Source organism: Anopheles ziemanni, chromosome 3, assembly GCF_943734765.1.
Source record: "Anopheles ziemanni chromosome 3, idAnoZiCoDA_A2_x.2, whole genome shotgun sequence".
Lineage (NCBI taxonomy): Eukaryota > Metazoa > Arthropoda > Insecta > Diptera > Culicidae > Anopheles > Anopheles ziemanni.
Window position 1 is genome coordinate 43,697,709 of NC_080706.1, and position 14,267 is coordinate 43,711,975.

The window sequence follows — 14,267 nt, forward strand, 5'->3', positions numbered from 1 at the left end:
ATACCACTCGTACACTCAACCGCGTTACGTTAAGCGTTAAGAAACACGATTCGCGTACGATACAGATTTCTTAGACTCCTCCGCCCTCCGAAAGCAGGTGCTTTCATTTTCCCTTTTAAAGTGTGTCAACTCGTGGCTTTACTCGATGTCATTAAGTAATAGAAAGTCTCTCCCAGTTCAAGGATGCCATAGCATTAGCGATATAGAAGCAGAGCCCGGGATGCATCATTAAAACATACCAAATGTATCCCCAAACCAAACACACTCACACACATACATACACAAGTACATCTGTATAAATCCAAACAAACAAACATCACGATCGAGCCTAGAAGCGAATCGAACCACGCAGACGTTTTCTGTCTATGTAAAATAGCATCTTTAGCATCTCGTCAAACTATCCATCTCTTCCATAAAAATCTTCTTTGCTGAACCAAAAAACAAAACACAAACAAACAGACAGCCAGAAGTATCCGCTTGCGTGTAGCGAACTGTAGAAAGCCTCCTCTAACAGAGTGTACCGAACGTAGCGGTAAAGATCGCGATAGGTGGAGACAGGCACAGCTGAGTGAGCAGCTTTCAACTAGCGCCAAAGTATCTTTTCCTTCTTAGACGCGGTCCCCCGCTCTCGTCCCGTCCAGCTCTCCACTAGGAATAGGTGTAATATTTTTCTTTTCGAGCTCAGAATTTTGTAGAATGAAGCAACAAACAAACGGTAAAACATAAAAACAACACAATTCAACCCAACAAAGATCAACAGACAGATCAGCTACTGGTGGAGCAAGCGAACAAATAAATGGAGCAAATGTACCCACATACCTAGCTAAAGCAGAGTAGTGAAGTAGTGAACGAAGCAAACCTTAAAGGAGAACAACTAAAGTGAAACTAAAACTGTAGACAACAAACGAACGGCGTGTGCGTAGTGTGTAGCTCTAGCCAACAGAAACGTGACGTAAAAAAAGGGAAAGGAAATTAAAAACAAGAGAGAGCGAGCAGGAAAGAGAACGAGGGATAGAGAGAGAGTTAAACAACAAAACGTAAAATCAGAAAAATGTATATTTTTTATACTCCTTATATAAGAAGTAACTATTGACGGTAGCGATGGCAAAACACGTTCAACACGCGAGGCGGACAACGGGTGGAACCGTACAAAAAAAAACCCCAAAATCCAAATCCTACAAAAAACCAAACAACCACAAACAAAATGGACAACAGAGCTACTAATGGACAAAAGGGGAAAAAAAAAGTTTCGAACACACTGGCAGTAGGCATATGGTAGGGCTGTAAAAGTATAGAATTGAACGATGGTAGAAGCGAAGGAAGAAATGCAGAACATAGGTGCTTGAACGTAAAACTAAAGAGAAGACATAGTGAAAACTAGCAATCTGTTCAAATCAAAATCACAGAAAAAGTAATTCCGAAAATTTGCCAACAGGATTCAACTATGCTAGTTTTCTTCTTAGCAGACGGTAATTGTTTACTTGGCTACTAGACGATACTTGTTGTCCGTTTCAAAGAGATGAGCATTTATTCGCGAAACAAATGTACCGGTTTTTGTGGGATCACGTTCGCAATGAACTTTTTTTCGAACTAGATGACACTCCCTCTTTTATTAGAAAAGGGACTCAGTAGGCGTGCGGAGGCATTTAACGAAACAAACCGTTTCACCCGTGCTGGTTTAATGTTAGGTTGTCTTACTTTTTTTTGGGGCCAATTTAATACGCTCTAGCTCGTATTTGAATTATTTTTAATACGTGTAGAATCGGTTACCATCGCTTCAGTCCGTTTCACTGACCAACCGGAGAGAACATAAGAGTAGGGAAGGAAATAAGCACTCAACCAATAATCATCTCGCGACAAACATCGATCAAAGCAAGGACAAGATTCCGACCGACGACGGAACCACTAATTGTATCATCATAACAGAAGAAAAAAAAGAAAACAGCTAATAATACAATGTTACCATATGGCGTGGGGATGAAGTCAGATTTTGTTACACAACAGGAAGACGAAGATAAAACATAAGAGCACACCAGCGTGGAGAGATTCAAGGTTCAGATCAAATTGACATAACAAAATGTGAAAGTAAACTGCATCAGGTAAAGGTGGAATGACATCAAACTAAAGCCGCTCGGAAAGTATCACAAACAAACACTTTTGAGAAGAAACCAACATTATGCAGCAAATCAGGTTGATTGTGGACAAAAACGGGTGCAATGTAATGTGCACAGACAGGTTGCGTTTGGAGTTTGTGGTCGGTTTAGTTAAAGTCGATCCTACAGCACTCACCGCAGTCGTGTCCTTTGTCATTTCTACGCAAGAATATGCTGTGCTCCTTACCATTTCGATGTGTTGTGCACCTTACCATCCAAGTAATTTTTCTTACCTCCAGTAACACTAGTTTCTATAGTAACATTTCAAGAGAAACTTAAAAAAACACACACACACCACAATAAAATGAACCGATATCGATGTGAAATGCTTTCCCTCGGGAAATGGCTAACCTCTTTTTCGATGTTGCGTTACAAAATAAGGAGCCTAACAAACTGTGAGTGTACTTGAGATAACGCTGATATGCCTTCGTGAATGTTTGTGTCCCCTGTAAATCGTGTGGTTAACCGGAAATCCTAACCACTCCCGATCATGTTGCAATAGGTTAGGGGTTAAAATGTATAAGAGCAAAGCTGTGTTTGTATGAATGTGTGTGCATTTTTGTTTATCTTTTTCAATACTGCAATTGTCAACACCCGGAACACAAGATGGTACTATGCGAGGTCACAGGGTTTCGTTGGCGAATAACGGAAGTCGTTTCATCCATGTAACGGTTAATGTTTCACCTACACCAGAGCGAAGGGAAAACGCACGAATAATCATTAAATAGAACCCCCTGGAGATTACATTTCGAAACTTTTGCGTTTGCGAGAAGAAAGGCCACTTGTGGAAATCTCATGTTTAGAAAATATATAAAAATCCTGTCTGCTCTAGTATTTTTTCCCAGTCTTTGCAATGATTTAGCCATTAATCAACACGAATCGTTGTTGAACATCGCCGTTGTTTTATAAAGAAAAAAAAAGAGTAAAGTAAATATATAAGAGAAAACATGCCTGGAGGAAGCAAACATTGAAATAATGAAACAAAACGACACATAAATCAACATTGCTGTTTCTCGCGGTGGAAGCAGCAAACGTGTTAAGTAAACTCGCAGTAAACACCTACAGCAAATCTAACGAATTAACGAACGAACGAACGTGTGCCCCGCGTGAAAACCTCTTCCCGAAACCACGAAGCATACGAATGCGAATCGAACTTATTCGTAAGACCTCGGACGTTTATGGAAGGAAACATTCAACCCGAGAGAACCACGGAAATCTCACAAAACATTAAACTGAAAGCGTATATAAACAACAACAAAAAAAAAAGAATAAAACAGTACGGAGTTGTGGGAGGCGTCGTGGCGCGAACCCTGTATTCTGCATAACGGACAGTGTATATGAAGATGTTCTGATTTAAATAAAGTATAACTGAAGCGAATAAATGTAAAAAAAAGAACACGCGTGCATGGGTAAATATTCTTGCAATGGCGATGCGTTTGATTGTTCGATATTTGTTGTTCCCGATTTAAAAGGTGTTTTTAAATTGCATTTAGTTCAATTTCATTCTTCAAAATGTGCCAAAGGCTTCAAGGTGCGCTTCAGCCAAGGCGCCGGAAAGAGAAAAAAGTGTGGATGTAGGACACCTTCTTGCAATCCGTATCTCCTGGTGTTAAACATCGGAATCGATCAGCATTTCACGTAAAACTCGGACGCAAAATATTTCTTTTTTGGCCGTGTTCGTACCAGGGTCGCAGGTTTGATAGGAGATGCCATCTGGTGTCCCCAAAGGAAGCTGCGCAAATCCAACCAATCAGCGTCGAGTATTATGTCATCGGTGTGATAACGTTGGAATGGTCGGGCATACCAAGGGACAGAAAGAGGCCACCACTAATATTAGTGATCCACTTTCGGTTACCTCCTGGCGATCCTGATCTCCTGGTATGATCAATCGAAATCGCACAATATTCGCTTGATTTCGGACCGATTTCCATTGTCAATATTAGAATTTTTACATACAAGTTAAACCGATGTTGATCGCCATTTGCCACAATTTTCTGTTTTATTCTTGTTATTTAAAAAAAACTGATCAGAACTGTTGGGTATTTGTGAACTTACCATTCTCGATTTATGTTTATATAAACATAACATCGGAATAAGTGTAACGGTTCGGATCAAATTAAGAATTTGGTCAGTGAACATTTATATCGCTTGTTCTATATATATATTGTATCGGTACTTTATCTACATCCTGTTTGAGTTCCGCCTGACAAAAAATATTAATATTTCATTTCTACACATAATATCGCACTTAACCCTAAAAAAGAAACCCCCCACGGTTGCTACGCACCGCAGTTTTGGTAATTTTCTTGTGTTCTTCCCGAAGAGAGGTTCATCAATTGCATCCGGAGCACTAACTATAGCTAGCCTTCCGCGCACTCAAACGGCCACAGTGTGTGTCCAACAAACGAAGAAACACGTCTTCCCCGTCGGTCATCGTCGTTAACTGATTGAGCGGAAGTCATATCATTTTTCTATGGCATCTCGCGCTATTCTATCGGTCCTGTATACATCCGTCCTTGGCTTCGGTAAAGCAACGATAAACCCTAACTTTCTTACATTGTTCTACGAAACATTTAAAATGCTTTTCCCTTTTCGCTCGGCTTCAATCACACAATATCGCGCACACAATCAAGCACACATGCACACATTTCTGATTCATCCTTATTAGTGTTCCTCTTCTCCGTTTCCTTTCTCCACGAAGGAGTATAGTATGATTGATTTGAGCGTCGACTAACTCTATTTTACTTCGCCGGGAAAATTGTCTAATCGTGCACACTTTTGGCTGATCCTGGATGAGGAAAAACAAAGAGAGAGGAAGAGAGAAGGACAAGCTGCGATCGATATTCTAGCTCTCTTTAATCCAGGCAACAGTCAGGAGGCACCTTAAGCAATGAAATGTCAATTTAGAATATAAACATAGCAACCGGTTGCCGACCTTCCGCCTTGTACAGCTGTTTCGGGCGAACCCAGGATCTGGCCTGTATTCACCGTTTTGCTTAAGATTAATTGATTAAGTTGTGTTAGCTCAAACTGTTCAGCAAGGAGTTGGTGGTCTTTCACAAATCGCACTTTCATCTTATATTCACCACCACGCGTATGTAATACTATTTCATATAGCTTCTCCAACGCCTACTACCATCCGGTTTCGCGCTTCTTTGATTCATGTAAGGTATTTTTACGGTCCGTTGACGCGTTTTTGTTTTTCTTCTTAAAATTCGACTACTGCGATCTACTTTCCTTCTTTTCTGCCTCGCTTGCTCTTACGTTAGTTTATGGTCACTTTCTGTTTGTTGGTTTCGCCCTCCTTTTTCCCTTGGTCTCTGGATGCTTGGTCTTTAATACTAGCGTTTCTTAGCTTTTGCACATACAAACACATACACACAAAGAACCGTATCCTGTCCGTCGTGTGCTTTCTGCACGGAAAAGGCAGGATGCTGAACGAAACTGGTTGTTTCGTCGTCCAAGGTTTGAGGTTTGGTTCCTTTCCATGCGAAGAATTGTCATATTGAATACTAAAATGCTAGCGTCTACAAAGTAAAACAAATTCTCCTCCACACGGGACCCGATCGTCATGAATGGATTTAGGCGGCAATGAGCGATTTTCCGGTGCTTTTCGGGCCGCCATTGTCGTCGTCGTCGTCGTTGTCATTATCGTCCTCATGGTTGCCTCGTACCGGGGACAACGTTGTCCCTTGTTTGTTGTTCAGTGTTTCCTTTTCGATTTCAGCTGCCGCCGCCTCCGCCGCCGCCTTCCGACGCTTCTGCCGGTTAATGAACGGCATAAAGCCCCACAGGGCAGAACCACCGAGTAGGATAAATCCGAGCGCCGTAAACAGTGGCTGGTAGCGTCCCATCTGCTCGAAGATAACGCCACAGATCGGTGGCCCAACGAGCTGCAGGATACCGTTCACGAACAGGCTGATACCGTAGGACGAGGTGAGCCGCTCGGTACCGAGCATGTCCGCCATAATGACCGCCGTAATGCCCACGTACGTGCCGGACGCTAGCCCGAACAGCCCGCAGAACACGCTGACCATCGTGTAGTCGCGCACCGTCGGTAGCAGCGCCAACGCCAGCCCGCTGATCGACAGGCCACCGACGAAGTACCACGTCTTCGGGATGAGATTGGTGTCGGACAGGGCGGAACCACCGATCCGACCGACCAGATCGAGCGTGGACACGATCGAGAGCAGGTAAGCAGCCAGGCTTTTGTCGAACCCGAGCGAAATGGCGTACGCCGGTAGGAGGATGATGAAATTCGTGTACCCGATGGCGTTGGTCGAGTTCGAGATGAGGATCACCAGGTAGGTGGGATCGGAAAGCAGCGAAAGGTCGAAGAATGTCTTTCCCATGCTGGCCCCGCCACCGCTCGATTTGCCATCCTTCTTCCCATCAGCTCCGCCGGTGCCGTCGGCGATCGTGCCGCCGGCATTCGTGGGGTCATCGTCACCACCGGCGGCATTCGACTTGCCACGCGTTACACTCCCCCCGAACGAACGCAGCGACAGATGGGAGGCAAACTCCTTCGGTTGGTGCGTGGACAGTGTGCTACCGTGGAACGGCGTGCTCATGTACTGGAAGCTGCTCGTCGAGGGTGATCGCTTTGGCGCTCGGCCGGATGCCCCCGTCGTGTTCGATGTCCCTCCGCCGTGCCCATGCAGCCCGCTACGAATCGAGTTCAACCGGTTCAGCCGAAAGTACGACCCGAGCCCGGTCGAGCTGTCGTTCGGCGGAATCGAAGTCGAGCTGAGCTGACTCGTAAAGGTAAGGTTCCGGTGTTCCTCCTTGATCGGTGTGCTAATCTTCCGCTGGCGGCGTGTGCTCCCTCCATCGCCGCCTCCACCACCGAGCAGCTCCTCTTTGTCACGCCCGTACGAAACGGGGACGGCCGCCGCCGAGACGCTCCGGGCGAACCCATCCAGCAGGCCGTTCTTCGGATTGAAGCGGAAAATGTCGGGCGATTTGTGCTCGAGCGTTGGCGTCGAGATGGTTGGCGTGTCGTCGCCCATGATGGCAAACTTGGGCTTCTTGCTGCCTGCCGCCAGCTGGCGCGTTGATGATTGCCGGGCAAGATCCGGATCCTCCACTGCGCCCGGCGGATCCGTATCGTTCGATTCGCACTCCTCAAGGATGGTGTCCTCGCCTCCACCACCTCCGGCACCCCGGTGCACCGTGGCAAGGGGTTCGTTTTCTTCGTCGAGCTGCGGTAGGATACGCTTCCGGACGCGCTTCATGTGCTTCTCAACCGGCTCGTAGAAGATGGCCGCTACCCAGACGTTGAGCGTGATGCCTCCCATGATGAGACAGGCCCCCCGGTAGCCGTACGTTTCGAGCAGAAAGCGAAGCACCGGCGGCAGGATGATCGACCCGAGCGCACTGCCCGAAATGCACAGACCGTTCGCGAGGCCCCGCAGGCGCACAAAGTACGACGTCACGATGTAGACGGTCGGCGGGAAGGAAAGGCCAGCGCCCGTCCCGACCAGCACGCCGTAGCTCACGTACAGGTAGTTGACCGAGGTCGCCCAGTAGGTGATAATCATACCGACCGCCGCGAACGTCCCACCGACGATCGTCACCGTGCGGTAGCTGTACTTCACCGACAGAATGCTGGACAGCGGACCGAGCGAGCTGTACAGGAAGTAGCACAGGGCCGGAATCCAGGCGGCGGCCGACGGTGACGCCTGGAACGCTTCCAGGAACTCGACGAAAAGCACGCCGAAGCTCTTGATCGTGCCCGGCACGAGGATGTTGACCAGCATCGAGCCGGCCAGCACGAGCCAACCCCAACCTCCGTCCGGGGGCACCAGCTCGTAGTCGTCCTCGTTCGTCCCGTCCTCCGGATCGAGCTCCTTGTTGTCGGGCGCCGGTCCTCCACCGTGGCCGTTCGGTTGGAAAGTGCTGTTCGAAACGCTGCGACCGAACTTTACCGCACTTCCGTTGCGGGGCAACAGCGCCACGGTACCTCCATTCCTTTCGCCCGTCTCGTTGGGGAGTGTGCTTTCTTCGGCCGCGCTTACGGGTTGGTTGCGGGCGGGCGAGTTTTCCTGTGGCACCAGCACCAGGGCCGGCGGGTGCACCCTATTGAGCGTGTTTGTTTCATCCTTCACTGTAGCGATGGCTGGTGCCGGATCTACAAGAAGAAAGGAGATAGTAAGTATAAGAATTAAACTTGTGTGTTGCATAACATAAAGAGATTTTCTTTAATTTTCTACACCGTCTTCATACTTTTAAACCGCAACCGTAAGATTTTGTTATTTTGCTTGATTATTCTTCATGTTTAATAACGGAACAGAAACAAAATAGAACAATTAAACTTCGGTGGAATTATTAGAAATTGTATTCGCAACAACAAATTACAAATCGTGATAACGAACTACGTTATAGCCAATACACGAACCTTCCGTGTACGCAGCCTGTTGCTAACACTAAAGAGCCGCAGCCAACGCTCTCCCCTTGTTGGAGAATTTTGAAGGCAACCTGTGCCTGCTGTGTTACATGGCTTTTTGTTGTCTTTTGCTCCCCAATTTTAGGGATTTCTAAAGCAATACACAATTTGTCTGTAGCAAACAAAAATCTAAAAAATACTCTTGCGAATAATATTAATAATATATTTTGAAAATATTGATATGGAAAATTTGTAAACGTTTAGGTAATAAAACTAACGTTAACTGAAGAATAGAGAACGACATAAGTAGACCAAACTCGTGCTATGTGCGAAACTCTTAACAAGTGTTCATCGCAGCCAGCAGTGATTCGATGTGCATTTTCACACCACACAACATCAACAACAAAACGTAAACAAAGCATGTGCGCATGAGCCAGCGAAACCAGTCGGTTCCGGTTCCGCCGGAGAAAAAAACAACAACATAAAGGCTCTCTTCGTTTCGTTTACATTTGCGTACTTCACAAGTTAACCGCTTCCTTTGCTTCGACTGTTTGCGCGAAGTTCCGAACAAAGTGGATGGATTGGAAGATTCCAGCCAAGATTTGACACCTCCCCGGATGATGTCCGGTCGGTCAAAGATGCCTCCGCAAACCGTTAGGTAACACAAACAGTACAGAATCTTCCGTTTGGAATGTGCGGATTAAATGTGATTTGGATCACCACATTTTTTCTACTAATAAGAGTGCACGAAAAAAAATAACTCAAACGACAAACCGTTGACTTCTTTTGTGGGTCAGACGTAAATAATGCACACACTCCCATCGCGCCCGATGACGACGACGTACATTCGCCAATTTGACCGCGGTTTCCAACGAGATGGAGGTAAAAATACTTGCGACCACGAAAAAGAAATGTGAACGTGATCGTCCTCCTCCCCCCCCCCCCCCCTCTCCCAGGCGTGCAGTTCACCTTCGGACGTGTCGACGACTAAATCGCTCAGACAACCTTAACCTTGTGCGCTTCGCCGTTGGCTGACGGAAGATGGTGTGTCATCCAGGGAGGGGAGAATAAATTCACGGTATGTGCAAAACTTAACTGCCGATCGGAAACGGATGGACAGCGCGACGTGGATGGTCAGCAGTACACGCATTGGAAATTGGAAAACCCGTGAGCCAGTTTTGGACACTTGCGTTCGTGAACCTGTATCGTTGGCTGGGGCGGCATCACCAAAATAGACCGACGGTCAAGCGATGGACGCATCACTTCCATCGTCAGTGTGGCACACGTCCGAGTGAATGTCCAAAGAAAATTTGACGACGAGGATTTTTAAAAAGGGAACGCAGAGCTGAGCACAAAGAGAGGCGAACGATGGTAGTAGATAAGACGGTGCTATTTTTATTCGTTCCATTTGGCGTTTCCCTCTTACATTCCCAATGATTCCTTCTTTCCATCTTTAAATGGAAATGGTTTAAGTATAGACATGAGGACACCTTAGCCCATGGGATAAAAAAAGCTTCAGATGAACTTAATCCTTTCTATCTCTACCCCATGGTAGAATACTTCATCTAAAAAAAATCGCTCAAATTTAATAATGTCCCCAACCACGCTCCAGCACTTCATCACACTAAATCAATAAATGTATTTCTTCTGATGCCTTGCCTCCCCTGCTCAGTGGCAATCAGCTGATTCACGCCTGTGCAAAGCCTGTGAGACGTTCCACACGCGATTCCAAAGTTCACACAACACGCAACTACTTAGACGACCAAGTGTTTGCAAGCAAATGGTTTCATGTTTCTTTGCCACCTCCCCTCCCTCTCTTGCCAGCACGAGGCGGCATCTTGTTATCAACGGCATGCCCGCATCACGTCACTCGGGGAGACAAAATTGCGCCTCACCGTTCAGCTTATTGCATCGTTGATGGGGGCATAATGGAATTCTTATCACGCCACTTTCCTGCGAACTGAAAGTCAAGTAAATAAAGTTCAACGAATTGCACAAACGTGCTTCGTAAATACGCGCAGCCGACTACAATCAATCCGCAATAATAACAACTATCCGAAAGTGTTATGGCCTCTACACGACTGTATGGAGTGTGACATGGAGTTAGAGAATTGAAAAAGAATTGTACTTTTAAACTAAACAAACATACTGAAGGAGTTAGGAGAAGAAAATTGAAGGTTGTAAAACTAACGAGTAATCATAAAATATGCAGCAGAAAGCAAAGATCGCGGGAAGAATCCAAAACACTCGAAAAGTTATCATACAATACATATATAAAATGTCTAGATTTAGGCATGACATTAACGGTGGTACTTTAAATTTTAAAAAGTTTATCTACTCGACAAACAAAAGGATGCACCATTGAAGGAAGTGAAAATTTACAGAAAAAAGCGTTTCGCATATATTGAGGCGTTGTGACTCTTCGGCACTTATCTAATGATTAAGGTAACCAAAGAAAGAAGCCAAATTTACTTGTTTATAATTGATTAAGAAATTTTTCTATTCGATTTTCGACAGTTTTCATTCCTATATTTTAAAGCAAGAGTTTTGCACGTCACATTTTATTATAAAATTAATTTCCAAGAGTTAATATTATACGTAAAATCATTTCCCTTAGTTTGTTATCAAAATAAGACAGGTCCCAGGCAGAAGGGCAACGTTAAACAAACCTTAAATAATGCGAATGACAAATACCAGGCAATCCCAAGTCCTCGAGGAAAAAGACTCCCTGCAAAGACCCCTTTGTTTATCGATTGCACGATAGCCCGGTTTGAAGGCCAGCACTATCTTCACCGCTCGGTCATCTGTATCTACGGTCAACTGATAACGTTTGTTCCCCGGTCAATCAAGTGACCAATTGAGCAGACATGCGGCCCCCGCCAAGGGACCGATTCGTAAACGTCGATTTTATCTCCGACCATCCGCGTGTTACGCCGATGGCGACTATCTCCGGGACCGGTTGGTTATTAGACAGCAAACACATCCGCCTGTTGCCACGCTCTGATGATTATCAGGTCGATTGCGTGCAATGAGCCATCTCGTTGGAGACATTGATCAACGGTGGATGAATGCTGTGGCGAAATTTCAATGCCATCTAAGATCGCGCTGCGTACTTGGATGTCGGACACATGAAAAGCGGATGAATGATATTCCACAGCACGAAATGAACCGGACAGCATCACAAAACTATCATTATTCGTTCGCAATTACACTCAATATCGATTTCTTTGTGAAGGCGGAAGGAAAAGCACTCACAAAATCCGTCTGAATTACAATCTCTTCTTCTTTTTTTCTTTTGTTTCCACGCCCTATCGCTTCACGCCATCCAAAATGTGGGTTACGTCCTATAAATAGGGAAGCACGTCCTAACACGCTGCTTCCGTCCCGATGCATCAGCGCCAACAAAGTGGCACAAATTCGGTTCGGCAAAACGGTGTCCTGTTTATGCGCCAATTTTTTCCACTCAACCGGTTTCATTTGCCATTTGCCGTACCGGCTCGGTTACCCGTGGCCCACACTGGGGATCCTTTGAATACTTTTATGGCCATTTACATGACATTTACAACTTTTCGTTACTGTCCGTAAAAGTCATCTCATGGATGGGACACTGTTGCTACCTTTTATACTAACAACAACACACCAGTATCTACAGACACTGTCCTTGACCAACATTTACACCAAATAAGGTCGCGTTCGTAAGCACAAAATGTTTCGGGAGCCGCGCAATCAATCGTTGCTGTCCTAACCTAATTAGTTTGTCGCTTTGCTCGCGCGTGAATAACTTTCCCTTTCACTTTTACGCGTACCTGCACCGTCCTACGCTGTTAAAACGTGGTTTCATCTAACCTGAACCCGCAGCCGTCCAACTTATAAAAGGCGAATACAAAGAGTGTCCAACGAATTAAAACATAATCTTCAGACGTCATCAACTTTCAATAACGCCATTGCTAGGAGAATTAATTTCACGTCGTAGACAAACTTTGCAACAAAACAAACAACCGATACCCATCTGCGGTATTTGCGCCCTGGGACCACGAAAAGGTCAAAACAACAAATCAAACGTGCTCCAATTTTAACATTATATTAGACGCACTGCCCTAAAGGACCGGGCCTTCAAAAACGCGCCAACGAAAAACAGATTAATCATCGTCAACTATGGCGCACGAAGCGGGAGGAGGCGTAAAAACCAAGGAATTGCTCATCACTACAATCAACAATCGCTACTCTGCTCCAATAACGCGTACCCGTGGTCAGTGTTTCCTGGAACATTCGATAAGAGCTGCTGCTTCGGGAAAAGCAGTTGCCCACCACCAACGCCATGCGTCACAAGACAGGGTGCGTGTGTCTCGTTAGGGCCGGGCCAGCATCTTTAGCGCGCTGCTACGCCGTTTCTCAAGCTGCCCGGCAGCAATTCAATTGACCTTAATCATTTCGCATGGCACACTCGGAGACACATTTGCGTTCGTTCCCTTCAGCGCGGGTTGGTAACGCCATCATAACAACCTCGATGAGATCTAATCGAGTCATGGGACGCAAATGAATTTCGCCGGGATGTGTACGTCTTTTTCGTAGTGTGTATCTTGCCGGTGTGGTTCGATTGTCACGCAATAAGTTACGGTTTGGTTCCACGTGCCAACACACTTTTGAACTCTTCTCGTGCGGCAGGGAGGCGCTTGATTCAGTTCGGGGAACTGGACTGGTCCATAGGTAAACTAAAATAAACTCAAGAATGCAGATCGACGTAAGTGTCCATGCCAACTTACCAACAGTTTTCAGCCCAAGGCTTCCGATTTCATTTTGCTGATTGCCACCCTCCGGAGCCTGCTGCTGCAGCCCTTCATCCGGCTCCTGCTCGGGCTGATGATGCGTCCGTACCGGACTGTAGTCGGCCACGTGCGGCTGCAGGACCTTCCCACCCGCATCGCTACGTTCGAGGCTTTCTTCACCCATTACGTTGCTGCTGCGGGAAGATGGCCTAATGGCAGCCGTCGGAACGCAGGGCGGACGATTCACTGAGGTTGATGGGAGCTACTACTGACGAGTGGCGTCCGTGCGGCATGTGAGGTTCCTCCCGTGACGCCCACCGACCGGCCGTTGGGGGGCGCACAATGTTTCAACCGCTGTTCGTTGCCGGGTTCGGTGCAGCACCAGTTGCCACGCTGCGGACGATGATTCCATCCGGTGCCGGCTCGACCACACCACAGGATGTCCACGAGGCGGCGGTGTGGGAACTTCCTTTCCCCCGAGCTCCTTTTTGCCGGTGGAGCAGCTAATGTTTTCACTGGAAAAATAAGCGGAAAGAAAAAAGAATCCTGGTGAGTTGAGGGTTACACATGCGGATTTCTTTGAATAAAGAAAAACACACCGACAGCACGTGTTGTTCCGGTGAAATTGTGCTAACAACCAACTCTCGACGTAAGTTCAAGGAAGCCTCCCGTTAAAAAAAGGAGTCGTGTACAAAAAAAAACAGAAGCCAAACATGTCACCCTCAAGGCATCGGTGCCGCCGGATCCAGTTTTTCTTCGTAAATGCTAAAGCAAACCACGGGCCATAACAATCGCATCGCTATGGAAAAGGAAGCGCAAAGTTCATGCTTGCCCGTTTGCCTTTCCCCCACGAACGTACACAACTCTCCCCCGCCCTCTGTTCTCCGTTCCTTCCAAAGCTGACATTGAACAAGGCTGATAACATTTTCTCCTCCAAACGAACGTTACATACGAGCCCGGGGA

General features: G+C 46.4%; 1 protein-coding gene across 1 annotated transcript; it reads right to left on the bottom strand.

The window, feature by feature from the left end:
• Positions 1–5,734: 5,734 nt before the first annotated feature.
• LOC131284816 (uncharacterized) lies at positions 5,735–13,774 on the bottom strand. Its single transcript, XM_058313676.1, has 2 exons — positions 13,302–13,774; positions 5,735–8,283 (listed from the first exon to the last, which is right to left on the bottom strand). The coding sequence occupies exons 1-2, from the start codon at positions 13,486–13,488 to the stop codon at positions 5,735–5,737; spliced, it is 2,736 nt and encodes a 911-aa protein (XP_058169659.1). The 5' UTR covers positions 13,489–13,774.
• Positions 13,775–14,267: the final 493 nt, after the last annotated feature.

Bases quoted from the DNA above. Each gene is read 5' to 3' on its own strand.
- LOC131284816 (XM_058313676.1), bottom strand. From the start codon at position 13,488: ATGGGTGAAGAAAGCCTCGAACGTAGCGATGCGGGTGGGAAGGTCCTG. The intron at 8,284-13,301 runs GTAAGTTGGCAT...TTCTTCTTGTAG, and splicing joins CCTTGGGCTGAAAACTGTTG to ATCCGGCACCAGCCATCGCT.